This window comes from Sminthopsis crassicaudata, chromosome 2 (genome assembly GCF_048593235.1).
Source record: "Sminthopsis crassicaudata isolate SCR6 chromosome 2, ASM4859323v1, whole genome shotgun sequence".
NCBI classification, from domain to species: Eukaryota; Metazoa; Chordata; class Mammalia; order Dasyuromorphia; family Dasyuridae; genus Sminthopsis; species Sminthopsis crassicaudata.
Genome location: NC_133618.1, coordinates 367,696,359 through 367,724,246, shown reverse-complemented (window position 1 = coordinate 367,724,246; position 27,888 = coordinate 367,696,359). Strand labels below are relative to the sequence as shown.

General features: G+C 36.1%; 2 protein-coding genes across 14 annotated transcripts in view; one reads left to right on the top strand and one right to left on the bottom strand.

Moving 5' to 3' along the window:
* Positions 1-726, bottom strand: part of LOC141556636 (DNA repair protein XRCC3-like) — a 45,579-nt gene extending 44,853 nt beyond the window's left edge. For 4 of the 9 annotated variants that reach the window (XM_074291070.1, XM_074291074.1, XM_074291080.1 and 1 more), the window contains exon 1: positions 607-726. The gene's annotated coding sequence lies outside the window, so the exon portion shown is untranslated. Of the gene's footprint in view, positions 1-430 lie in introns of all 9 variants that reach the window. The other 5 variants (XM_074291072.1, XM_074291073.1, XM_074291071.1 and 2 more) reach the window with 3 other exon arrangements.
* Positions 727-959: 233 nt separating this feature from the next.
* On the top strand, positions 960-27,691 carry ZFYVE21 (zinc finger FYVE-type containing 21). Of its 5 annotated transcripts, none has more exons than XM_074291064.1 (8): positions 983-1,234; positions 13,518-13,568; positions 15,379-15,547; positions 20,296-20,368; positions 22,048-22,139; positions 22,768-22,821; positions 25,621-25,763; positions 27,031-27,691. In XM_074291064.1, exons 1-8 carry the CDS (start codon positions 1,076-1,078, stop codon positions 27,064-27,066), a joined length of 777 nt encoding a protein of 258 aa, XP_074147165.1. In that variant the 5' UTR covers positions 983-1,075; the 3' UTR covers positions 27,067-27,691. The 5 variants fall into 5 exon arrangements, with proteins under 5 accessions (XP_074147169.1, XP_074147167.1, XP_074147165.1 ...); XM_074291063.1 differs by having other exon boundaries at positions 20,293-20,368; XM_074291068.1 differs by lacking the exon at positions 22,768-22,821 and having other exon boundaries at positions 960-1,234.
* The last annotated feature ends 197 nt before the right edge of the window (positions 27,692-27,888 follow it).

Genomic DNA, 27,888 nt, shown 5'->3' with positions numbered 1-27,888 from the left:
TAAGTTCCCACAGTTTCTCAGCGCAGATGACTCCCAAATCTATATAATTCCAGCCCTAAACTCTAGCCCCACATCTCCACAAGTCTCATGGGCATCTTCACCTGGATGTCCCGCAGGCATCTAAACTCACTCTTAACAAAACTCATTGTCTCCTCCTTCACCCCCACCCCCACCTTCTCATTCACTATTTTTTTCCTAGGACAGAATCCTCTTTTGACTCATCACTCTCTCTGAGTTCCCATATAGGATCAATTGCCATGTCTTAAGTTTTAGCTCCACAATGACTTAGCTCCTCTAACTAAGCCCTCAACACCTCGCGCCCCTACGCCTCAGGCGTCCTAATCTCCAGTCTACCGCGTTTCCAATCCAACATGCACACACTGACAGGCTTAAAGAAGGGGTTCTCTGGTGGTGGGATGCAATCCCTTACCAGAAGGGATTTCCCTCGGTACTTAGGAAGCCCCATCCTCTACTTCCTAAGGCTGCCCTTCCAGGAATCTAAAGTTCCTTCCCGCCGGCCGCGGATCAGCTCCAAGACTTGCGACGAGCCGCAATACACCCTCAAGCTCCAAAGCCATCCTGATACTGGGCCATTCTGGAACCCACCTAGCCATCCGCGAGCATCTCAGATCCAGGAGTCGGCGCAGACCCCGCACGCCATCCGTCACTGCTTGGATCTGTCTCACCTTAACTCCGTAGGCGCGGTCCGTCATCCGCGCGGCGGCCCGGTCCAATGACGGGCTGCGATTTCGTCTCCTCCAATCACTTGCACAGATGCCTTCGTGGCGCCGCTTGCTAATTGGCTTACTCTTCGTGCTTTTCGCCTCTAGGGGAATAGCCCGCCTCTCAGCCCCGCCCCTCCCTCCCTGCGCATGAGCGGATGATGGGAGGTGCTTTAGCTCTGGATTGGTTAAGAGAAGCCGAACGAGGGCGGAGCTGTAGTGGCTATTGGGCGACGGGGGTTCGGTAGGCGTGTCGATAGGGTAGCTGGGCAGTTCTCTACTGTGGGACGGGACACGGTGGCTAAGGTTGGAAAACTGTCCGCTGGGGCAGCTCTGGGCCGGACGGAGGAGCCATGTCCTCCTCGTCTGTGGCGACCGCTGGCGGGGCGGCCCTGCGCCGCGATGGCAAAAAACTAGTACGCTCGCCCAGCGGGCTGCGCATGGTCCCCGAGCACCGGGCCTTCGGCAGCCCCTTTGGCCTCGACGAACCGCAGTGGGTCCCGGACAAGGAGGTAATGGGGCGGAGGGATTTGATGTTCCCTCGTCCCCTTCCGCCAGCCCCTCCCCTCCCCCACTCTTTCCCTCGCTCCTCTTGATTCCCCCTTTCCCCCGGTCTCCTACTCCTCACTCGCCAGCATCTTCTCCTGGACTCTCTAGGTGTCTCACAACCTTTTCTTCCATGCTCTGGGCTCCACTCCTCCTGTCACGTCCCTTCCACTTCCATGGAATGGAGACTCCCAGAATCCCGGGACTTTCTAAGGACAGTTTAAGCCAGAATTTCCTCCATTAGGCTTGGTAGTGGTGCTCCTCCAGACTGTGTGTGGACACTTCTGGTTCTGGGGAGTTCTCTACCTCTTCTGACAGACACTCCTTTTGGAGCAGCTGTGATTGTTATATTTAGGAGATCTTCCTCCCTTTGCACTTTGTTCTGTTCTTTGGCTAACTTCTGTTCAGTTTGATTCCTCTTCCAGTGTTTGAGGGGGGTGCGGGGTGCATTCGGGAAAGACCGATATTAAGTTTCCCTGTTTTGTTTTCACCAGAGTAATTATTTTCATTCAGGCCCAGAGTAACATAATCTTACTTTCCTGGTCACGAGTTCCTCTGGATATTCCCTCCAGCTAGCCAGAATGCCCATCTTAAAATATGCTCCCAAAACCGAAGACTGTATTCTAGAGATTTGACCAGGCCAAAGTAGAACGGAAATGATCATTTCCTTTGTTTCTGGACCCTGAGCTTCTTGAAATGCAGCTGAAGATTGACTTAGTTTTTTTGGCTGCCACGTCAGAAGAGTTTCTACTCCCATTTCCCCCATCTTGTACTTGGATAAACTGTAGAATCTCATTTTTCTCTTCAGTTGCATCTCATTAGATTTGTCCTACCTTAGACTCAAGATCTATTTGAATCCTGCATCCATTAGATTAACTTTCCAGCTTTGCATCATCTACAGTAATAATTCTGTGCCTTCCTTCCATTTAGTTCATATGGGCAAACTTTTATTAAATGCCAAGTATGTTCAAAGCATTATGGATAAAAAAGACAAAAATGAGGAAGGGGGGAAGGGATTGCCACCACCCTCACGGAGTTTACATTCAACCTCTGGGTACAAAGGTCATTAAATATATACGAGGAAGAACTGCAACCACAACTTGGGGAACTAAGAGGATCTTCCCTTAGGAGGCACTTGAACTGAGTCTTTTTTTTTTTTTTTTTAATAATAGCTTTTTATTTTCAAAATATATGCAAAGATAGTTTTCAACATTCACTTTTGCAAAACCTTGTGTTCCAAATTTTTCTCCTTCCCTTCCTCTCACCCCCTCCCCTAAGTTAGGGCAAATAATCAGATATATATTAAACATGTGCATTTCTTCTATATGTATTTCCACATTGCACAAGAAAAATTAGATCAAAAAGGGGAAAAAATAAGAAAGAAAACAAGAAGCAAGCAAATAAGAAAGGTGAAAATGCTATGCTGAGATCACATTTGTTCTCCCAGTCCTCTTTCTGGATGCAGATGGCTCTCTCATCACAAGTCTATTGGAATTGGCTTGAATCAAAGTATGTACAGTTTCATAGCCCTTAGGGCATAGTGCCAGATTGCTCTCCAGAATAGTTGGATCTGTTCATAACTCCACATATATGTGTCCCAGTTTTTCTACATCCCCTCCAACATTTATCGTTATCTTTAAAGTTTTTTCATATGCCTAGAAATGGTTTTAATTTCTTCATCTGAAAATTGACTGTTCATATCCTTTGACCAATTATCAATAAGAATATAAATTCCTATAAATTTGAGTCAATTCTCTATTTATTTTAGAAATGAGACCTTTATCAGAACGCTTGGATGTAAAAATTGTCTGACCTGAGTCTTGAACGAAATTAAAGATTCTGCTAACATTTGCAGGAAATAAAAGGGCACATTTGGAGTAAAGTGATCAGCCTTTACCAAGGCACCAAAACAGAAGGAATGCATAGTTCAAATATATAGAAAATAAGTTAGTTTGGCTGGAATAAGTTTATGAAGGATAATAAAATGAAGTAAGTTTGGAAAGGTAGGCAGGAGCCAGATTATAAAAGGCTTTAAATGCCTAGCCAATTATGTATTTGATCCTAGAGGTTATAGGGAGCTCCTGAAATTTAAAGAATAGGAGAGTGACTTGGTTAGACCTGGGCTTTATTTAAAATTACTTCAGCAGCTATGTGGAGAATAGATTGGAGAGAGGAGAAATTTGAGGCAAGGAGACCTGTTAGGGAGCTTTGCAATAGTCCAGGTAAGAGGTAATAAAAACTTAAAGTAGGATATGAGTCCAAGGAAGGAGACAGGTACCAGAGATGTTGTGATGAATCACAAGTCTTAGTAACAGATTGTATATGGAAAATGAGGGGAAAGAAAATAAATAATGATTTGAAGGCAAAGGCAAAGGATGTACAATCAAGAGATGACTTCTGTTTTAGATACATTGTGTCTATAGGATAGCTGGATGGGAGTAGGGAGAGGGAACAGTTATTAAGAGCCTACTATGTACCAGGCACTGTGCTAAATGCTTAACAAATTTTTGTCTTATTTGGAGATACCTAGCAGGCAGTTGGATTTGTGGGAATGGCGCTCAGGATAGAGGTTATGATTGGATCTGAAAGTTGGCTGCATAAAAATGCCTTATGGTGCCTGATGCAATCACTAGAAGATACTGTAGAAAAGGGATTCATAATGCCTTTTGTGTCATGGACCTCTTTGGCAGTCTGATAAAACCTGTGGACCCCTTCTCAGAATAGTGTTTTTAAATGTATAAAAGAAAAGACATAGAATTGTAAGAAATCAATTATAAGTAATCAGTTGTTGTTGTTGTTTTTTTTTTTTTTTTTTTTTTTTTTTTTATGTTCACAAAGCTCAGATTAAGAGTTACTACTGTAGCAAGAAAAGAGCAAAGTACCAGGAGAGCAGACAGGATATTCACAGTTAGTGAGTAAGTAGAGGATGATCCAATCGTGGAGACTTAAGAATGAGTAAAAAGAAACAGGAGGAAGGAAAATCAGAAATTTTCCTCTTACAGGAGAAGGAAGACATTCAAAGCTGCAGGAAAGTTCAGGGAGGGTGAGTACTGAGAAAAAGCCAGAAGAACTAACAGAAAAATCTTTGGTAACCATGGAGGGAGCAATTTAAGCCAAATCATTTTTTTTTTTTTTTTTAAAGCAACCATACAGATCCCTGGGAACTTCCACTAGAGATCTTAGTTGACATGTAACAAAGACTGCTTTTTTTTATCCATTCATTCAGTCATTTCTAAATCTAACTCCACTCTTGTCTGGCTACTTATTTTTCCTCTTGTTCACAAAGACAACTTGATAAAGTTTAGATAAACTATCTCTACAGGACTTTGTTGACCTACTAATTTGATAACATTGTTTAAAAAAAGGAAATGAGGTTCATTCATCTGGACTGGTAAATTGATAATACTGGCTCTTTATAATATCTGCTTTCCTTTCTAAATTTTCACAAAACAACTTTATTGCCAAGAATTTAAGTGGGACAATCTGATCTCTTTTGTAGATGGTTCCCTCTTCTCTCTCTTTTTCTCTAAACACTAGGATAACTTTCATTTCTCCAGTTCTATGGCATTCTCCATGATTTTTCATAGATTACAAATACTGACTTAGCACTCACACATTAAATTCTTTTGATAATGGTGACTTGAACTTATCAAATATAAAAGAGCACTAAGTGCCCTTTTACTTTTTTCTACCTTGGGTTTCAAATCCGTTTTAGCTGGTTTTAGTCTGTCAAGTCAGCAAGTATTAATTAAGAACCCACTATATACCAACCACTGTGCCAAACCTTAGGGAGAGAAAGTGGGGGGAAAAATCCCAACAGCCCACTAATAACAGTCCTTGCTCTGGTCAGACCTATAAGAAAATTTATTGTGAAAGTATTCTGATAGAATTATTGGTTTGAGAAAAGAATTGAGAGTCTATATTAATTTGGTAACAGTGAAATAGGAAAAAATTCATAGGATAAATGTAGAGATAGAATTGACAGGATTTCATTGACTAGTTATGTGGGAGAGAAGAGAGATCAAGATATTCTTAAAATTTTGATAATGGGAGACTATGTGAATGATAGTACTATTAGATTAGCCCATGGAAGTTTTCCCCCAGTAAAAGCAAAATCATATTTTTGTAGAATACCTTGGCATGTATCTGAATAGTGACAGTAGTAAAACCTTTTGTGCATTCAAAGCTACAGAAGTTTTGTTTGTTTTTTTTCCCAATGAAATAACATCAAATATCTTATCTCAACAACTTTTGAGTTCAACGATTGTCTCCTTTTCATTTAGTGTGAGTTTTTGATGTGATCCCTAAATTTGTTGCTACCTTGGTGCTGATATTAATGTGATAGGTTTTACCTTTCTTATCCAGATTTTTCAATCTGGCATTCAAGGTATTCCCACAGTGAGACTCCCCACCTACTTTTCCAGTTTTATATCCCAATTCATTTCACATTTCCTAGACCTATATTTACCTTCCTTAAATGTACCCTAAATCTTCCTATTGCTGAATTTTTTAATTTTTAAAACTTTTTCCCCATAGGAAAGCAGCTTTTATTCTTTCTAACTCATCAAAATCCCCATCATTCAGGACCTTCAGATATTATTTCTCCAGTAAACCTTGTATTTTTTTCTCTCATAGGGAAATTTTTCCTCTTGCTTCCATAGTATTTTTTTTTAATATCTCCTTGACAAAATTTATCTTACAGTTATTTTATATGTATTATGTCATTAGGTTCCTTGAGTTCCCAAACATTTCAGGACATTTTCTTCTTAATAAATAACTTACATTGATATTACACATAACTTCCTCACTCCTAGTCATTCCTGTATAGATTTTTTCTACTTCCTTATGCATCTAATCCTTGGTTACCCTCCTTACAACCTTCAGTTTTTTAAACCCCATTTTTAAAAACAATTCTTTTTCATTTTATGACAATTTATATATTTCAAGGCTTAGCTCACTTTATTTTGTATATATTGTATCTTTATTTATTTGTGAACATATTGTATTCCTCAGTTAAGTGTAAGTTTCTTGAGAACAGGGAGGACTCATTTTAGTATTTGTAAACAGCCCCTCTCCTCTCTCTTCCCCTCTTAGTTCAGTGCCTAGAACTTTGTAGGTGCTTAATAAAATGCTTATTGATTAGAGAGTCATGGTAATTACAGCACATTGCTATATTTCTAGCAGAGACATACACTTATTGTGACAATAGAACAATGTACATGATATATAAGAAATGATCATTTTATTCAAAATTTTCTAGCTTCCTTGGCTTTTTGAGGTCCTGTAAATTACTTGGGGATATTGTTTGCTTTTATTTGTATCTTGTCAACATTAATGAAATTTGTTCAAATTATAATATTACAATTTAAGTTATAGTTATTTGTATATATGTCTTACCTCCCTGAGGACAGGAATTGTGGCTTGATTTTTTTTTTCAATAGGCACAGTAAAAAAAGAAATCATTATGTCAAGACATCTTTCATCCAGCCTAGTATTTTAAATGGTGCTAAAGTAAGTTTTATGGGAATTCTGTAGTTATCCTTCCTGTTCTCTCCCTATTAGGGCATTAACATACTAGAATTTAAATTCTTATCCTTATTATATATACATACACACACACACACACACACACACACACACACACACACATATAAAATTGTCAGTCTATTCCACTCTTTGCCATGCAGAAGTGCATATGTTAAAAAAAAAAAAAAAAAAAAAAGAAGTGCATATGTTTACTCCCTGCTAGATAAAGTATCTGCAACCTTTGCAGATCATAGCACATTAGGGGGCATTCTCTCATCCACTGTAATCCTTGTTCTTATCTAATTAGAGATCCTCTCCAGAAAGAAGCTTTCATTTGAGTCTTTCCAAATAGCAGTAAAAGCTATTGTACTTCAATACTGTAACAAAGCACTGTATTTCAGATAAGCTGCAATTTCTTGGCTGTGTATACCCAGGTTACAGTCTATCTATAAAAGATAGTTCTGGCTAGAAGATTCATCACCCTAGTGCTCTTGGTTGGCAGCAGATCCTAAAACATCTGACTAACTTAGAAACTAAATTTATGATTTGTAATCAGACCAATAATCTAACCCTTTCCAGTTTGTTAGACCAGCCAGAATTTGAGCTTCCAGTACAGCTGTTAGAACACAGGGTCTACCCTAATGAGCAATAAAGGAATAATGTAATGCTTTGTTTTACATGTCTTAAATTTCCTCTTAAAAACTTGGGAAATTTTGGTTTTTCAAGCATGTAGTAAACAAATTCTTGTTAGTCTTCATGACATTTTAGATTGTGTCTCCTTTATGTTTCAAGACATTGTCTTTAAAACAAACAATTTTTCTAGCTTTCTGTACTCATGCTTTTCTGAAATACTTAACTCTTGTTCCATTTGAGACTTAAGTCTGCCAGAATACAGGGTGTGGTACAATCCAAGCTTTTCATAAGTGTTTTTCCCTTAGCCATATTATTAAATAGCGTTTGTTGTTTATAAGGATATCTCAAAGAACAAAACAAGTCTAATATGGGATTCCTAAATAATTAATATTGACTACCACACTCAAGTTTATCCTCCCATGTGAACTGCTACCTACTCTGATTAAAAGAATATTGGGTATTCTTAAGCTGTGAAACATACTTCTCTTTTCTTTCTCCCCCCCCCCCCCCCCCTCTGTTCTGCCATAACTACTGCTAGGAATTTCAAGAGGTGATCCTGGGGAGAAAAGTCATATTGAAATCATTTTGTATACCTCAGAAATGAATAGTGTTGACTTTTTCCCCTTAAGAATCTTTTAAAGAGAAAGTGAAACATGAACATGACCAACTTAGAAAATTGAAGCAGAGGTGGAAAGCTTAAAATCTACTGAAGATATATCTTTTGCTACATCTGTTGATCAATGATTTATTAATTTCCCACTATTCCAGACATTGTTGGAGATACAGCCACAAAAGTGAGACAGTATTGCTATCAAGAAGCTTGTATTCTACTGGGAGTATACAGCATTTTTACAGGACATGGACAAATTGACTTTTCTAGATACATAACATTAATAGCTAAAGGTGCCAGGAACAGCCTTTTATAGGAAGTAACACTTAGTCTTCAGGGGAGCAAAGTCTTCAACAAGTAAGGTGAGGTGGAAGTATAGGCGTGAAGTATAGACTAAAAAGGAATGTTGCATATAGGGCAGTAAGTTGATCCATTTGACCGGTGGTTAGAGTAGAGAGCAGAACAGCGTAGAGTCCAGGAGAGAGATAAGGGCTGATTTTTTAGATTTAAGAGCTCTTTGCCATAGAGGTGATGGAACTGATTCTTTTCTGTTTTGTTTTATTTATGTCTGTTTTATTTGTCTATTAAACAGTAGGAAGGAAAGTTTGCCTCTGATCATACATAGCACATATGAGTGTGCATTTCATAGCAAATATATTTCATTAGTGCTGTTGGTTGAATTGACTTGTTTCCTTTTGCTTTAATTCTTGTCATACTTTGTACTTCTTTGCCCACATGACTTCACTTAACTTCCTTCATACTTGCTTCTATTAATCAGACCTTGTGGGCCCAGTTCCAGAGACTTTGGCCGCTTGTGTAAGTAGCTCCCTGTATTTAAGCTGTTGCCTTTTTAAAATACTCTCTTAAGAGGTAAAATATGCTTAAGGTTGGGACTTTGATTTATTTGGATGTTATTTCAAAATACTCTGATATGAACTCAAGGCTTTGTTTGTTTAAAATAGTGTTAAAGTTAATTCCTATGCTCTGAGAGTTTTCTGATTTTCATTTCCATCTTCTAAAATAGCTCTTTTTACTATACAGAAAAATGAGAGATAAAAGCCTGAAGTAGACTAGTCCCTTTGCTGCTGATTTGGTCATTTTTTGTGATTTTTTTAAAAATTAATTTTTATTTATGTTAAACTCATTTATTATTTTTTCTTCTTATTTCACCTATATTTTCACCTATATATCCTTCCCTCTTTCTCTACCTAGTTATCAAAAAGGTTGTTTTTTAAAGTCTTATTTGTCTCCTTAACTCATGTGCCTCCTGTTGTTTCTCAGTTTCTTTATCCTTTTAATGAACTGCTTTAATTGCTAACTAGGTCCTCTTTAATGTGGATGAATTCAGGAAATAAAAGTTACAGGTTTCTACATCAAAGGCTAAAAGAAAGCTCAGAGGTTTCTAGGCCAACCTCCTTTACTTTATAGGTGAGGAAAGTGGGATCAAGAGAGGAGAAGTGATTCATCGAGTTACATGAGTAGTAAGTGGTAAATCGAACATTGGAGCTTATGTAAAGAGTCTTAAGATATAAGAATTGGAAGAGACTCCAGCAGCCATCAGGTACTACCTATGTACAAAAAGAGCATCCACTAACAACCCAAAAAGGGATGTGCCGCCTCTTTTTGAAGATTGCCAAAGAGAGGAAACCCAGGTCAGCCCTTTCTACTTTTGGACGGCTGGAATTGATGGAACTTCCTAAAAGTATGCCTAATTGGCTTCTTTGGGATTTATGTCCATTGCTGTTGAGTCTGCCTGCTGGAACCAAACATAACAAATTAATATCTCCTCCATATGCTAGCCTTTCATAATGACATGAATTCAAAAACGTTAATCATTCTGCTTGCTTTATTTTGAGATTCTATTTATCCAGTGACCTTCTTAAACTATGGTAGACAGAACTGGACATAGTACTCCAAAGGTGACCTGATAAGGGCAGCCCAAGATTAGTTTTTTGGCTTCCACATCACACTGGAAGCTTGTATTCCACCAAAACCCCTGGATCTTTCTCAAAATCATTGTTGTCTAACCATGCTTCCCCAATTTAATACTTGTAAAATTATTTTTATACTCAAATACAAAACTATTTTTATTCCTACAGAATTTTACATTTTCAGTGCTCTAGACTGTCAATATCCTTTGGATCCTGATGGTCTACCTTTATTTTAAGTTTTCCCTCCCAGTTTTGTATCATATGCAGATTTCATGAGCCTTCATTTATACTTTTATCCAAGTCATTGATAAAAAAAAAGAAAAGTTAAGTTTTTCACTTTTTAATTTAAAGCTTAAATAGAAAAAATTTAAAAAAAAACAGAAAAAGGAAAAAAAATTGTCATGTGCACAGCAGAACATATGAGAAGATTCAAAATATGTAATAATAAATTTCTATTTCTTCTTTTTTTTTTTATTCATTTTTCCAAATTATCCACTCCCTCCCCCCGATGACAGGTAATCCCATACATTTTACATGTGTTACAATATAACCTAGATACAATATGTGTGTGTAAATACCATTTTCTTGTTGCACATTAAGTATTAGCTTCCGAAGGTATAAGTAACCTGGGTAGATAGACAGTAGTGCTAACAATTTACATTCACTTCCCAGTGTTCCTTCTCTGGGTGTAGTTATTTCTGTCCATCATTGATCAACTGGAAGTGAGTTGGATCTTCTTTATGTTGAAGATATCCACTTCCATCAGAATACCTCTTCATACAGCAATAAATTTCCATTTCTAGAAAGCATATTGTATTCAGAACTGACCTTTCCTTCCTTACAGGTTTTCTTTTGTTCTGTCTACTTTTTAGTTTATTCTTTTTTTCCCCTTTTTTCTCCCCATCTCTCGCATGCAGGGTACAGTTAAGCACAAATATATTTATGTTTGGGAATGAGAAATACATACACACACATGCATTTACTTACTTACATATATATGCATTATCTCTTGTTTCCTAGCCCTGTTAATTCTTTTACTTTATTTCTACATGCTAACCTTCCTTGCTATTTCTTAACCTTCCCCCCACACCCCTAATAATCCTTCCCATATCCTCTCCCCCCATTACTTCCTTCCCCTTTTATCCCTTTCCCATTAATATACACACTTTATCTCATACCTGTAAATCTGCATATCCTTCTATAACTCACCTTATCCTATTCCCTCACCTTATTTCTTTATAGATTTCTGGAGGGTGTTATAACCTTCTTGGGGGTGTGTGTGTGTGTGTGTGTGTGTGTGTGTGTGTGTGTGTGTGTGTGTGTGTGTGTGTGTTTTGTTTCCTCTTTTTTCCCCATTCCCAAAGTGAGTAAGATTTCAGAAATACCAGCCCTCCTCTTTTATCTAATTCCTCTGCAATGGTTCTTGTATTCATACCTCATTTGTATAGCATAGTTAATGTTTTTATTTTTTCCTATATCATGTTGCTTTTCATAATCACATACTTAATCTCTACTCCATTCTTTCTTTTGGACAACTAATACATTTTGATCTATGTTCAGTCTCCATAATTCTCTCTCTGTTTGTGGATGGCACTTTCCATCATAAGTTTATTGAAATTGCCTTGGATTACCTCCTTGTCTGATAGAAGAACAGCCAGCTCTTGCTTAATATTCTTTCATACTCCCTAATATTTATCTTAAAAAAAAAAAAAAAAGGAATAAACAAAAACTTAGACAAAACTATCAAATAGTTTATTCGAGTTAACTATTCTGTAGCTATTTGCAACCTACAAATTTTGGGACTAATTTCGACTTTAAAATCAGATAAAACTCATTAATAATCAGAGCTATTTAAAAGTATATTGTATATTGGATAATCTTGGAAGTTATGGCTTCCCCTCCATTGGAGATCAAGGAAGAATGGCATAGTAGAAATACATTGTTGGTGGAATTGTGAAGGAATTCAACCATTCTGGAGAGCAATTTGGAATTATGCTCAGAAAGTTATCAAACTATGCATACCCTTTGATCCAGCAGTGTTACTACTGGGCTTATATTCCAAGAGATCTTAAAAGAAGGAAAGGGACCCACACGTGCAAAAATATTTGTGGCAGCCTTTTTCGTACTGGCTAGAAACTGAAAACTGAATGGATGCCCATCAATTGGAAAATAGTTGAATATATTATAATATATGAATGTTATGGAATATTATTGTTCTGTAAGAAATGACCAACAGGATGGTTTCAGAGAGGCCTGGAGAGACTTACATGAATTGATGCTAAGTGAAATGAGCAGAACCAGGAGATCAGATGCTCAATTCTGATGGATGTGGTTCTCTTCAACAGTGAATTGATTCAGACCAGTTTCAATTGTTCAGTAATGAAGAGAGCCATCAACACCCAGGGAGAGGATTGTGGGAACTGAGTGTAGACCACAACATAGCATTTTCATTCTTTCTGATGTTATTTGCTTGCATTTTTATTTTTCTTCTCAGGGTTTTTTTTTTTTTTTCCTTTTTAGATCTGATTTTTCTTGTGCAGCAAGATAAGTGTGTATATATATATATATGTATATGTATATATATATATATACATATATATATGTATATATATATATATATATATATATATATATACACATATATATTGGATTTAACATATATTTTTAGCATGTATTAGAATACCTGTCATTTAGGGGAGGGGAAGGAGGGGAAAATTTGGAAGGTTGGAAGGCAAGGGTCAGTGTTGAAAAATTATCCATGTATATGTTTTGTAAATAAAAAGGTGTAATTAAAAAAATTGTTTTAAAAAATGGCCTAATGGAAACAGAACTGGATTTAGAGTTAAAGGACTTGGATTCAAATCTGGCCTCTATTCCTTATATTACCTCTTTGAACTTTAGCACGTGTTAACTTCTCTGGACCTTAATTTTCTCATCTGTAAAATTGGATTAGGTGACCTTTGAAGACCTTTATGATTCTAAATCTACAATCTTCAAATAAAGGATAGCTGTCCATTTGTTGAATGTATATAGTAGGGATTCTTTTGGAAGTATGAGTTAGACTATCATTAGATAGTCTAGATGGCTGTTGAGATCTCTTTTAATTCTAAAATTCTACAATTCATTGTTCTAATCCTTTTTATATGTGGATAAAACGCAGAATTTATTTTAAAGTTCTTCTGTCCATAACGAGTCACTAGTGTAAGCTACTGGTAATGTTTTTTTGACTTACAGGTTTAAGACTTGCTAATATAGAAAGTTTTGTTTAGAACAATGGTCCTGAATTTTGTGGCCCATTGTTATATAATATACCATAGAAGCATAATCTACTAATCTTTCCTACTGTAGCCTAAACAGCTTTAAATAGCAGGGATTATCACTGTTTCTCAAAGGAGGAAACCCTTTTGCCACTTATTTAGCTCGGAGTCAAAAGCTCAGGGGAGAAGCTTGTCTTCCTGAACTAGTTTTCCTGATTTTTAGCCTCACACTATGAGTAAAACATCCTGACATCAGTCCTGCACAGTTTTACATATTCTTCTTTTCTTTTAGTGTCCAAGATGTATGCAGTGTGATATCAAGTTTGACTTCATAACCAGAAAGGTAAGATAATGTTAGGAAACTGTGACATCAAGGAGAGGGAATTGAGCGAGTGATATATTTATGTTTTTTGGTGGAGGATTATTGCTCTGTGCAAATACTGGTATTGTTTGACTTGCCTTTACAATTCTTTAGTAAAGCCCCAAATAATGTAGTAAATAAAGAATACACAGATATATATGAATATATGTGTGTATGTAAGTGAATAGTATAGGGGGGAGATAGCTAGATGGCTCAGTAGATAGACTTGAATTCAAATTTGGCTTCGGATAGCTTCCTAGCTGTGCCCCTTAATCTCTATTTGCCTTACTCCACTGGAGGAGGAAATGGCAGACCATTCTAGTGTCAAGAAAACCCTACATGTTACTGGTATGTATTTGCTCAGTGGGATCATGAAGAGTCAGACATAGTTGAACAACATATGTCTTGGTTTAGAGTTACTAACAGTACTGATTCAGAACTTGCAAATGAAAAAACTATTCAGGTAGCCATTTCTGAACCCTTAGCATTAAAAACAATTATTGCAAAAATTACCCAGTGTTGTCCTTCTCTATATGTGAGAGATACTGTATTTGTCAAGCAGTCATTAAGCATTTTTAAGATGCCTATTCTGTGCCAGGCACTGACTGCTGAGTGTTGGGAATACAAAGAAAGGCAAACAAGGGGCTCCTAGGCTTAACAATTTTAATTAAATTTTTAATCCATATATCTGGGAGTAAAAATGAAACACTTCCATTTTAAACAATGTTATCAATTATTTCTTCTTCACTTGAGTTCTCTGCATTCTATCTAAATCTGAACATCAAGGTTTGTAAACAAGAACATAATATAGTGCCAAGGACTTTATGTTTGGAGGCAGAGTACATGGGTTTGAATATAGACTTTGCTCCTTGCTTAAGGACTTTAAGGGTCATAAATCATTTCCTGCACTGATTTTCAGTTTTGTCATTTATAAAATGATAGGACTTGAAATTTTGTTATATTTTAAGTGGTAATAAAAGGTTTTCATTCATCTGGGTCATATCTGTATGGAGGCAGACTAGGAGGCAGAGGTTAGAATTTGGACCAGTGAATGAGAATTATAGGGAGAAAGATGTTGACTCAATATAAGGAAGAATAATTAGAAGTGTTCAGATGTTAGAAAAAGTCTGGTTCATGAAATATTAAGTTCCCTATCACTAGATGTCTTTTGAACAGAGCTAGATAGAACCATCATTTGTCAGGGTTGCTATAAAGGTTTTCCTACATGAGACAGAAGATTGGACTCAATGACTTTTAAGACTCTTTACAAATATAAAATTTTGTGATTCAAATTGGAGAGTGCGATGTATTCTGGACATTGGAGGGAGAAAGAATTACTTTTGTAGGCATTTTCATGCAACTTGGAGCACACAAATGAATGATCACATAAATAGCCCGTTCATTTTATAGCCGAGAAAATGAAAAGCCCAAAGAGGGAAAGTCATAATGTTGGTGAGCAGCAAAAATGGGATAAAACATATACTTAGAATGTCTTGTGTAAGCATAATGGGTTTGAGGCCTTCATTAATTTTCATTTTCATGACTAACTGACCTTGACCATAAGTGCGATTTTTTTTTTTTTTTAAGAAGTGGTTTCTCTTTTTATGCAATCATTTTTAGATGGTTGCTAAATCAAGCACTGATGATGGCATTTTCAACATTTGGTCTTGAATAACTTGACTTTGTCATCTGTTCATTTTATGTCTCCACTTCCCCATATTTATTTCCATGCTTTTACCTAATTGCAAATTTACCCCCCTGCTAACTAATGACCTCTTGGTTCTTTGCCCAGCATCACTGTCGCCGTTGTGGGAAGTGTTTCTGTGATAAATGCTGCAGCAAGAAAGTACCTTTGCCTCGGATGTGCTTTGTGGACCCTGTACGACAGTGTGCAGAATGTGTGCTTGTGTCTCAGAAAGAAATGGAGTTTTATGACAAGCAGCTCAAAGTGCTCATGAATGGTAAGTCTTATTTGGGTCCTGGGTCTGAATGGCTTACATCTTCAGTCTTATTAAGACAAGAAGATTAATATCTATGTTTTGTGTGCCTCCCTTTCTTATACTTTCTTCCCTCACATTTTTTCCCCATGTTTTGCTTTGTTCAAAAGCTGTTTGTTACTCAGTTCCCTCTTCAAAAAGACATGTATTTAAAAATTGTTTTGTTTTATAGCTTTTGCATGTGGAAGGGATTATAATGTGACCCCATCATGATGTTGCCTGCTCCAGTTCTTTTCCTGGATATGTAAAAGATTCTTTTTTCCATAGATCACTTTCTGCCCCTTAATGTGGGCTTTCACAGAATAAGCAGTTTTCAGTGACTTATTATCTGCATTGTTGATTCCACCATTATATTAATTTTTCTCCTAAACTTGCTTTTCTTTCAAACTTTCCTATTTCTATTGAGCGTATCACTGTCCTTCATTGCCAGGTTCATTCACATCCATGTCACATACTCTTCATTCTTCCACTTCCCACAAATAGTCAGATGGTAAATTAAGGTGATTTCTCCAGAATATCTTTCATATTTATGTTCTTCCTCTACTTCAGACCCATATCATATCGGGTATTGAAATAATTGCCTCCTAGTTGACTTCCTTGCTTTATACTATTCTCCAGTTTGCCCAAAGAGATTTCTTAAAACCGTAGTCTGATTATGTTATCGTTCCCCTTTTCAGCAAACTCAAGTAGATCCTATTGGTGCTAAGATTAAATATGTTTCACTGTCTCATCCTTTAAAAAAGTCTCAATTGTATAATTAATATCTATTTTTAGTAGAGTAATATATGTGTATAATATATGAGTATATGCAGGGAGAGGTTTGTGCAATAATTTTTGCATGATCAAAAAAATTTGGAGACCATTGTTCTAAGTCAGAAGTTTCAAATAGGCATACACAGTGTGGCCTGAAATAGATTAAAATTTGATGGAAAATATTTAATGAAATAAAAATATAATAAGACATAGTGCCAATAAGTAGCTTTTTAAATCAATATGAAACCAAAGGGATCATGGAACACCAGGTGACTGCTGAGATGCAGGCTATGTGCTCAAGTATACACAAATACACACAAACAGAATTGAAGTGGCATAGAACTAACTGTGCATTCCTTCAAGCCATCTTGGATGGTCATTTCTGGCTCCCTTTGACTCTTACTGATCTAGTAATTGGCTTTTTCCTCTGATCTAAATCTGTAGTTTAGGCTTCTGATCTCTATTCTTTTGGCCATTCTCTTGCTAGACAGGGCCTCAGAAGCTACCTAGTCCAACCCCCTCATTTTACATATGAGGAAAAGGCCAAAGAGGTGTCATTTCTTACCAAGGTTACACAAGTAGTGTCAGAGATGGGATTTTAAAGCCAGTTCTTTTGACTCCAGAGACAGTATTCTTTCCATGCATCCCTGGGACTATTCTTATATCTTCTTCTTGAGTCTTCTCTCTGCTTTTATTTTTTATTTGTCTTTTCTATCCATGATTTGTTTGCTTTTCCTGCTTTCCTTTTTTTTCTTTTCTTTAATACTTACCCCCCCCCAGTTATATGTTAAAACAATTTTTACCATTCGTATTTTAAAATTTTTAGGTTCCAGCACTTCTCTGCTTTTTGTTTGAAAGGCCTCAGCCTTCCAGAGGCAGTGGTCAGATCAGTAGAGCACTCCTTTCTTCATAGGCCAACTGTATGTTCTTCCAGTTCTGTTAACCTTGCTTTGCATAATTGTATATTGCCTTTTATTTCTTATATTTTAAATATCACTTTTATGACATCATGTTCCATGACAGTGGCTTACCACAATCTATTTAGCCATTTGGTAGGGACTGGACATGTGCTTTGTTTTTCCACCCTAAAGCATCTATGAATGTAGATCATAGAGAGTGTCAATAAAAGGAATGTAGGTCATAGAGAATGTCAATAAAAGGAATTCATTATTGAGTTCTAAGCAGTGGGACCATTACGTAAAAAGATGTGTATTTTATTGTTCTTATTCTTTATTGCTATAGACAAGCATGGCATAGCAGGTAAAATTCTAGGGTGAGGAAGATCTGGGTTCAAATTTGGCCTCTTGTTATTAGCTTTGTGATTCTGTTTCTATGCCACAATCAGTTTCCTAAAACTTATTTACTATAGTCACTAGTAGATTTTAGTCCAGTGAAAGGAGTTTGCTGGACTCTTAGAATATTTTGTCTTGCCAGAGTAACTTATAGAAAACTTGAGTGAATCTACACTTTCCCAGACTTGCATAAAGAAACAGATCTTTGTCAGATAGGGACAGCTAACACTGAAAGACAAAATGAGGCTTCAAAAACATTTTGACAGGCTAGATGGATGAGCCATATCTAACAAGATGAAATTTAGTAGGACTAAAATATAATTCTCCTTCAGTCACTTTGTTTGTTTTGATCCACGTACAACATAGAGTGGGCATAGCTAAATAGCATTTCTTGTGAAAAAGATCTGGGGGTTTTAAGGATTGCACATTTATTAGGAGTTAATAGACAGGACAGAATACAATGCCCAGAAAAAGGGAAATCTTCCTCAGTATTCTATGTCCTGTGCACAGGAATATTATTGGAATCTGGAATATTATTTTTGGTTTGGAACACATTTTAGGAAGGACATTATTAACAAGCTAGAGCAAGACTGAATTAGGGCAGGGAAGTGAAAAACACACCACAGATGATTTGGTTGAATGTCCTACAGTTGTTTAATCTGGAGTTCTCTTTTGAGTGGAAGGAAGTAGTCCTAAATATTGGGAAAAGATAATTTTTACTCAGAAACTCACTTTTTCAAAGCTCTCCCCAAACTGTTATTAGAAGTCTATGTCAGCCTTTATGATCTGGGTATCTTCATTAGAATGCAACAAGTCCACCCCAGAAAATGTTTTGGGAACTTTTTTTTTTTTTTTTTTTTTTACTTCCAGTGAACCTAAAAGTTGTCCTCAACAAGGAAATGATGAATTCTAACAAACTGATAATAGTGAGAAGCAGAATTGCTCCAGAATTACCGGACATTCTGATAAGTGGAGATCAAGAAGAACAATGACAGAATGGGGGGAGGCACCAGACATTCTGATAAGTAGGGAAGATGTAGGGTCTTGATGTCTAAGATAGAAGATCTTTCTCCTTATCTGGATCATCATGATTAAGAGGGAGGTGTGGTGTTTCAGGATTGAGCAGAACAATTAGGAACTGAGACAGAACAATTCAGAGAAACCAAGGCAAGACAATTTAGGGAAACTGAGGCAGAACAGTAAATGGGAACTGTGGCACACTATCATTGCCCAAGATAAACTGAATTTAAACTTTTGGAACTCTGTGTATGTGCATGTATCTATGAATGTATGATTTGAATATTGGTTATTCTCCTTTCATTTGAATTTATGAATCTCTCTGAAATTCACACATGTAGCCACTTTGGGGATATGAATTATAAAAAGCATATCATTAGCAAACTTTACCACAGCTTCTATAATATTATGAAAGTGGGAACCATAGGGGAGAAAGTGCTTCAAATCATTAATAGTAAGAGAATGTAAATAAAGACAACTCTAAAGTTTCACTTCACACTCTGGACATTAGCAAAGATGATAGGCAACTAGAATAGTTAATGTTGCAACAGTTGGGAAAAGTTAGCAACACTAACTGATGTCTAGCAGAATTGAGTTAGCCTAGTCATTCTGAAAAACAACAAAGAAGTCTCGCTGTTAAACATTTATCTTAAGGAGGCCAGTGATAAAAAGATCACACAAACACCAAAATATTTTTTATTTTGATAGTATTTTATTTTTCCAAGTACATGCAAAGGTAGTTTTCAACATTCACCTTTGCAAAACCTTGTGTTTTAAATTCTTCTCCCTCATCTTCCTCCTATTCCCTCCCCAAGAGAGCAGGTAATCCAATATAGTACACCAAAATATTTTTAATAACACTTTTTATTGTAGCAAATGTTTCAAGATAAAATTTCTATTGATAAATAGTGGCTAAATAGTGATACATATAGTATTTCAGTACTGTAAAAATGATAAATGCAAAGAAGCATGGGAAGACTTATGAACTGATATATAGGGAAGTAAGCAGAAACAGGAAGAAAATATACACAATGACTAAAATACTGTAACTGGAAAGAATAACAAAAAAATTAGAACTGGATGCTGTGAAATTATAATAACCAAGAGGTATGAGAAGATAGCTCCCTACCATCTTTGCAGAAGTGGAGGACTAGCAGTGGAATAGGACACATTAGAGAAGACTTGGTTGACAGGATTATTTTTGCTGAACTGTTTTTTTCCTCTTTATGATTCTTTGTTATAAAGATTATTAGAACAGAAGTCTTTTTCTTTGTATCTTTACCTTCTGACACATAGTGCATGGCATATAAGAGCTGCTTAATGAATGTACCTACCAATACATTCCTCTGATTTATAAAGGATAGCTCTCTGTGGGAGGGAAGAAATATTTTGGAAAATACAGATAATGTAAAAATAAAAGAAATAAAACCGATTTTTAACATTTGTCAAATATTAACCTTTAATTTTATTTTGTTGCTTTATCAGACAGCTTATAAAATAAAAGAACTTTTAAAATGAAAACTTAATGGGATATCTATCTATACAAAAGTAACTGGGGATATAGAATTTTTTTCCTTTTGCCTGACAAAAAAAGGGAAAGCTAATAAGCTTATAAGTATTTTCTCTTAAATTTCTTTCTGTTTCAAGGAGCTACTTTCTGCGTAACACTAGGAACATCAGAAGAATCTGAATTAATGGTGTGTCGTCTTTCTAATAATCAGAGGTAAGAAACATTGCTGTCTTTAGAGCTTATGACATGTTCTGTATCCTCTTGTCCAATCCACTCCGTTCTAATTAGATGAGAATATTATGGCTCTGGCATAAAGAGATTCAAGTTCTAGTTATGATATTTGTTACCAGCTCTGTGACCTTGGGGTCATTTCTCTGAATCTCAGCTTCTTTTAAAATGGTTAGAATACTTCTTGTGCTTCTATCTTTAATAAAGTGATTGTGAAGAAATTATTGGGCAATAATATTCACTTTATACAAAGTTTCAAGTTTGCAACAATCCTATTAGATAGGTAATACTAGTAGTATTATCTCATTTTACTTTAGAAAACCAAAGCTGAGGTGACATACTTTGTTCTCAGTGGAAGTTTTTGACTCCCAATGCTTTCTCCCCACTACACCATACTGTCTCTTCTGCAAATTCTAGAAATTACTTTAACTTGCTTCTCCTGCTCTAAGAACATGTAACATTTAGGCAACATATTCATCAAATGGTGAGTTTAGTTCTGGTCTAAGGATGTCACTGGCTGTATGCTAAAATACCAGATGTTTCTGAGTTGCTGTATGGAATTAAGTCTCCTGATCTTGCCTACACACACGTTTTCATTGTTTTCCAGCCTCCTTTATCTTCATTTATTTTGTCTTGACCCAACAAAGAATAGGAAAATTGAAAATTGGGGTTTGAGGATATTATTGAGAGGGAAATTTTTTAAAGATATTGTGAGGATAGTGAGGATAGTGATTGGCAAAAGAACTGACAATGATTTTCTGAGCCTCAGTTTGTTGGAGTTTTTTTTTTTTTTCATAAACCATAGGGAAGATAACACTTAAGACTGTCTCCGAAAACAGCAATGAGGAAAATGTGTTTTGTTCTGAAACACATTGTAGAAATGCAAGTCATCATCATAGTAGTGAGTGAGGCAAGTTAGAAAGAGCAAATTTGGAAGGCAATAGTGAGTGATATTTATTAGTATTTTTAACATTTCCGTTAACCAGCTGTGTTGTGTTAAAGCCTCTTGCAATGAGAACATGGCCTACAAAGCTCTTCGTCATAGCTAATTTGGCTCCTTCAGACATAACAGTTCTTTGCTGTAAAGAAATTTATTTCATTCAAAACTAAATATTACTCCAAGGAGCCCAACACTCACCATTTTACTAAAATCACATCATTAAATGATCATACAGAAAGGTCATTCAAACCATAAGTTTCTTATCCCTAACCCTAAAGGGATCCTTCTGAATTTAGAAGATGTAGATTGCAAAGTTAAAGATGGGAATGCTCTATCAGTATAGAGGACTATATCGTTATAATTGGAAAGAATTCAAAGATCCGGCTTCACTTGACTCAGATTGGGAAAAGAAAAGTCAAATCACTCTCCCAAGATTGCCCAGGTATCAGCAGCTGAAATCTGAATCTAGAGTCTTCTGACCTTCAAGCCCACTGTTCTTTTCACCTGCCCCATCATTTACTTTTGCAGTATATGTAACCAGGGAAGGGAAAGAATTCTGTTATCTTATGTACTAAGTTAAGGTATTGGGCTGCATTCTACTTAAAGTAGAATCTTGTTACTTAGAAGCACTGCTAAAAACATGTAACTTTCACGTCTATATCTACTACATGAATGTAAAGAAAATTCGCTTGATTTGGAAAACTTTGTATTTTATTTTCTGCAGATACCTATTTCTGGATGGAGATAGCCATTATGAAATTGAAATTGCTCAAATTTCAACTGTTCAGATACTTACCGAGGGCTTTACTCCTGGAGGTAAATGTTAATTTCAAACTGCTAATGAACAGGATTTGTTAATGTTTATAGAATTCACATCTTTGAATAAAAATTGGTCTCTTTATTCATGCCCTTTAAAAGGCAATAGAGTATAGGCATTTATCTTTTTAAATAACAAATTAAAACATGAATAGGTGTTAAACTCATTACAGTTTTAAGGAAGAAAAAATACAGGCTTCCATGGATTCTATTGATCTGTTTAGTTTGCAAACATAAAGTACTTCTATATTGATTTTTCCTTTGATGTTCCATTTCATTTTTTATTCAATTAAAATTGAGACTGGAGCTCTAAGGGCATCAGGCCCTCATTCCTCAAGAAGGCGGCTTTGACTTATGATGGGATTTCTGAATTGAGGCCTAAAATTGTAGCATTCCTTTTGTCTATTTTCCTCGGATATTTGGATATTTGATTAAATATTAATTTTTTCCCATTTGTATTTTATTCCTAATTTTATGCCCCTTTTTACTTGAAAATTGTCAGCATTTGGGACTTGTGAAATGGGTAGGTCAACAAATTCATGTAACTTAACCAACCTTGCTTTCTGTTTTCTGATGGGTCTCTTGATTGCTCTTTCTTCTTCACTGCCTGCCTATCTTCTTGATGTAGAAAAAGATATTCACACTTATACCAGCCTCCTGGAGAGTCAACACATTACTGAAGGTCAGCACTGTTAATGTGAGCCTCCATCCCCACAGCATGCTTTTGTGACCTCCTTCCCTCTTCCCCAACCCTACTTCCTTCTGTTCACTATGAATGATTCCTATAAAAGTTCTATGTGCAATTACACTTTAATTCCCCTTTGAATATTTGAATAGGTTGTATCTATATTATTTAGAAAGAATGGAACTTAAAACATTTGATTCACTTATTTTTCCAAAAATGCTTGTTGAATATTTACTCTTTGCAAGGTCCTGTTTTAGGCTATATTGTGCTGAACAGTTCCATGGCTGCCTCATTCATTTCACCCTGTGGTGTTCTCTGCTGCCCAGAGTACCTCATCATGGATCCCCATTCCTTTCCCCCCCACTGTTCATCAAGATTTTTCCTCCCATCACAACTTTCTTGTGTCCCTCTGTCTTTCAAGGCCCTGCTCTACAAATTAAGATCCCAGCTGTTGAACCCAAAAGAGAAACATTAGTGGTTTGGACAGAAAGACATTTTAGAGATCATCTTATCCCAAAACTTTCACACATCAGGAAAGAAAAGTCTAAAACAGAGCTCTGTGATTTTTTTCAAAGTGTCCTCTAATTTAAGTAGGAAGCTTCTGTCTATACTAATATCGTCTGGGTGAACTCTAGGAAAAAATGGAGAGGATCTGTATGCTTAAGGATCCAAGATTTGTCGTTCCCCTTCTCCCCCTTTTTTCCTTTTTATCAAATTAGGAAATAGAACTAGAGACAGGAAGGTGGACAAGAAGGCTTGGCTCAGGGCCTGGGCCAAATAAATGTAAGATCCAGAATTCATACCTTCATTTTGCAGAGAAGGAAAACAAGAGTCAGCAGTATGTGAGAAATTTGCCAATTGTAGTAAGTTCTGTACAAGACAGACTGGGACATACAGCTGGAATCCATATTTTAGAAGTAGGTCCTAGCACCATCTGGTGGCTATTTTAATTTCTATGTTTATATGCACCTTGTTCCAAACAAACCCAATGTAAAAAATTCACATTGATAGATACACTAGGGATTTTTTTTTTCTCTTAAAAAGGGCACTTTGGAATTCCTGTTATGTGTCCTAATTAGAAATATGTAAACATTTTTCTTTATACAACTTTTCAAGAACACATGTAAAAAAGCAAGGACTTCTGGTCTAAATGCATTTATCTACTAGCAGGTTGTTTTATTTTCTTTCAGAAGAAAAAAAGAATCCAGAAGCAGTTGCCTTGATTTCTGACTCTTTAAAACCAGTTTTTGAGGGCAACTAAAATCCAAATGGTCAGAAAAAAAGTTCCTAAGAGAGCTTTTCCCAGAGAAGTAAGAATTTTTAAAAATAAAATAAAAAGATACACAGGATACAAAGGGCATTCTCCTGACTCAAGACAAGTTTCTTTCTTTTTCTTATCTTTGCCCTCTGTCTCAGGTTTCTAATAATACTATAATTTTGTTAATGGAACTAACATTTCAATCTAATTCTGGAGAGTTTATTGCACGCACCAAAAATATTATTATTATTCCAGCAACTTTGCAGCCATCTGTGCTGTTGTAGTTTTTTTTTTTTGTTTTTGTTTTTTTTTTTTGTATGCTGAAGCTTAGGGAATTGGCCAGTGGGAGAGCCAGGTTCTGTCACAAAAAGTGAAACAAGATAGGGGGATGGGGGTTATACAACCTCTGAAAGCAACCCATTCCATTTTTTGGATATTCCTTTCTACTCTCCACCATCTTGGCTCTGCCCCCTGGATATTCCTATGTCTTTTTTTTTTTTTTCTTTGTATCAAGCTTTATTTGCTTATGCAGTTTCCATCCATAGCCCCTGGCTCTGCCTGACTGAATGAAATAAAAATAATACTTACATAATTTTACATGATAGTACTTTATAGACTTAAAAATAGTGGTCCTGTTTCTTGTCTTTTTTTCAGACTTTGAACTGATCCTTATATGATATACACTCACTGTCCTTCAGCATCATGCTCACCCTCTTCATATTCTTCAGCTTATAAAGTGTGGCACCGAAAATTAGCACAGCATGCCATAGGAGGCCTGCCTAGGACTTTCCTTATTCCTGGAATGTGGCCTAAAATGTTAGCTTTTTTAACTACCACAGAATACCTTCTTTTCTAGTGACATTTGGCTCCACAGCTCTGCATTTTGGATCACTTCCCAATATCCAAGCCATGGAAAAAGATTACATATGGTCCAATTCCTTTAACCCTAAAACTGCATTTGTCAGGAAGTTGGACCTGTTTCATCTTGTGGGTTTTAAAGTGTCTTTACTTCAGAGGCTTCATCTATTTAAGTAACTTTTGTGTCCTACTCACCCTAAAATTACTAATTGCTAAAAAGCAGGGAAGAATAGAATTCAGCCTGCTTTAAACTGTCCCAAATCCAGAAACAATTGTACAAAAAACAAGAATGCTAACATTAGTCCATGTCAAAGGGAACGGCTCACCAGATTAGATAAGCTTAGGTAGTTGAGGGCTTCCAGTGAAGTAAAATAGAACTTCATTTGTGTGTTAGCAAAGAGTTTCATATCCATTATCAGATTGTTTTTACTACTTAAGAAATGTCATGGGATGGTAAAGATACTTTTTTAGAAGAGCAAAACATGCTTTAAAAGTAGCACGAAATAAGGCCTTGGTGTTCTATAGAAGGAGCAAATTCAGCATTTGAGTAAATACCTTGAACAGGTAAGAGGATAAGCATACTGATATATTACCTTGAGTTAAGTATTTGCTCCTCAGAAAAAGGGGCTCCACACTTAACTGGTGTCAATTAAGGGAAGGCCTTTTATTTTCTTTTTCAGGAGGCAATACTCGAGCTACTGGTATGCTTCTTCAATACAAGGAACCAGGGGCTCAGGATGTAACACAGATGAAGTTCACTGCCAGTGAAGACTCAAACTCTAACAAAAAGCAGTCAGCCACCTGGTTAGCAGCCATGCATAAGGTACTCTGTAAAGCATTCACTTTCCTATCAGCTGGCTAGGTGGTCCCCAACAGGTTTAAGAGGGTTATACAAAGCCTGTTGGGAAAAGTTATGTTACAATAATAATAGTAATAATAATACTAAAGCACTTCCCCCCCCCCCAGTTTGTTGTGTTTTTTTTTTTTGGGGGGGGGCTAAAATTACGCTTTTCTAGTTTAATATTTAATATAATTTCTGTTTACTATAAAGGGGATTTTCCAAAGCAAAGATAGTTGTCACCTACTCATTGCTGTTTAATTAGGAGATAATGATTAAGAAGTTTTCCACCTGGTAAGAGCTTAAGTCATTTGGGTGTCAGAGGAAAGTGGCACATATTGGAGTAAATCAGAAACAACAGCTGAAAAGCTGGAAGATGGGCAGAGTAAACAGTCCTTCCATTCTGTATCAAGTCACAGGTGAAACAAGACAGTTGCCCACCCTAATTGAGTTCCTTGCTTACAAAGAAATAGGCTAGTTGAAAATTCATTGAATCAGGACAATCCAGACTTTAAATGATAAGAGCAAGGTCCCAGGTCTCCATTGGTATTAAAAAAATGCAAAGTGGATCCAGTTGATCCAGTAAAAACAAGCATTTCTATATTCATTTCAAAAGAAAGTAGAATGGGGACAGCCATCTAGTGCAGTGGATAGAGCATTGGCCTTGAAGTCAAATGAGTTCAAATTCAGCTTCAGACACTTAACACTTCGTAGTGTGACTGGGCAAATAAATCACTTAACCCCAATTGCCTCACACACCCAAGAGAGAAGAAATGGAGCTTAATAAAATGTTTTCAGAAAACCACAAGTAGCAATTATTGTTGTACTTTTATTTTTGTCAGTTAAGTTGTTCTAAAGATAGCTGAATCACTAGTCCCAAACTTACAAGGACTTGTAAAAGATAGATCACATGTTCATAAGCACTTTTCCTTCACTGATAGCATGTCAGTGTTTTATCCCCATTTTTACTGAAGAAATTATATTTGTGTGTAGGTAAAAAAGTAAAATATTGCCTAAGTCAGTTCAGTTATATATGAATAGGCTGAGTTTCTAACATGTGACCCAGATTGGTTAAGACAGCTAATAATTTTCTACTTTATATTAAATAGATCTTTGGTTTGGTTGCTGTACACCAGAGTATGAAAAGAAATATATTTACAAACATTTAGTTTTGCCTTTCTTGCTTCTGGTGCTCCTGACCTAGGACTTAGCTGTTAAACACAGTCTTTACTCTTCTTTCATTGCAATATAGGCAGCCAAACTCCTATATGAATCCCGGGACCAATGATCATGGAAGTATTTGAGAAGCTCTATGAAACTCCCTGTATGTTCACAGCTGATTAATTCTGTAAGTGGTGGGAAATGCAATCAAAAAGTGTTTGGAAAAACCTAAGTGTTCATTGATCTAGTGCAATATGTATACAGTTTATTAATGCTTTAAATATAGCTTCACATCTGACTTTGTATACTTTATTTCATTGGTACTTATTATGGGCTGGAAAAGAATCTGACCCCATACTACTGTTTAAACTAAACTATCAGGTATTTTTAGTATAATGTATACCATGTTTATATAATATATACTGGATTTACTTATAGAATACTTACTAGTAGGTCATTTCAATGTACTTTTTTGCATTGTAATGGGGTAAATCACTCAGGATTTTTGCTTTGTATTTGGAGGTGAAATGTCCTGATGTTGAGCTATTCATTGCCAATAGAACCTGCCTTAGATTGTTTTATATAATGATGTTCTTTTATGATGTCACTAATTGGACCCAAACAAACTTTTGATACGTCTTACTGAAAGTTTGTAGCTTTTATGGTCCAGGTTTTGTACTTTTCACCTGATTAAAATGATTGTACAGCAATTTGTGCATAAAACATGATTAAAAACTATTTTGAAAAATTAATAATGATGCTCCACTTTTGTCTTGTAACTAACTATTACTTACAGATTTCAGTACAACCTTAATTTACCAATGAGAAAGCGAAAGTCCAGAAATGGGAGATGATTCAATGACAAAAATATAGGTAGTTAATAGTACAACTGGGATTACACCCCAGATCTTAAATTTAAGTCTAAACTTTGTAATGGAAATAAGTTTAT

Coding starts and splice junctions, on each gene's coding strand:
- ZFYVE21 (XM_074291063.1), top strand. CDS start 1,076: ATGTCCTCCTCGTCTGTGGCGACCGCTGGCGGGGCGGCCCTGCGCCGC. Junction 15,548..20,292: donor GCTCAAAGTGCTCATGAATG/GTAAGTCTTATT, acceptor TTCTGTTTCAAG/GAGCTACTTTCTGCGTAACA. Junction 22,140..22,767: donor CGAGGGCTTTACTCCTGGAG/GTAAATGTTAAT, acceptor TTCTTGATGTAG/AAAAAGATATTCACACTTAT.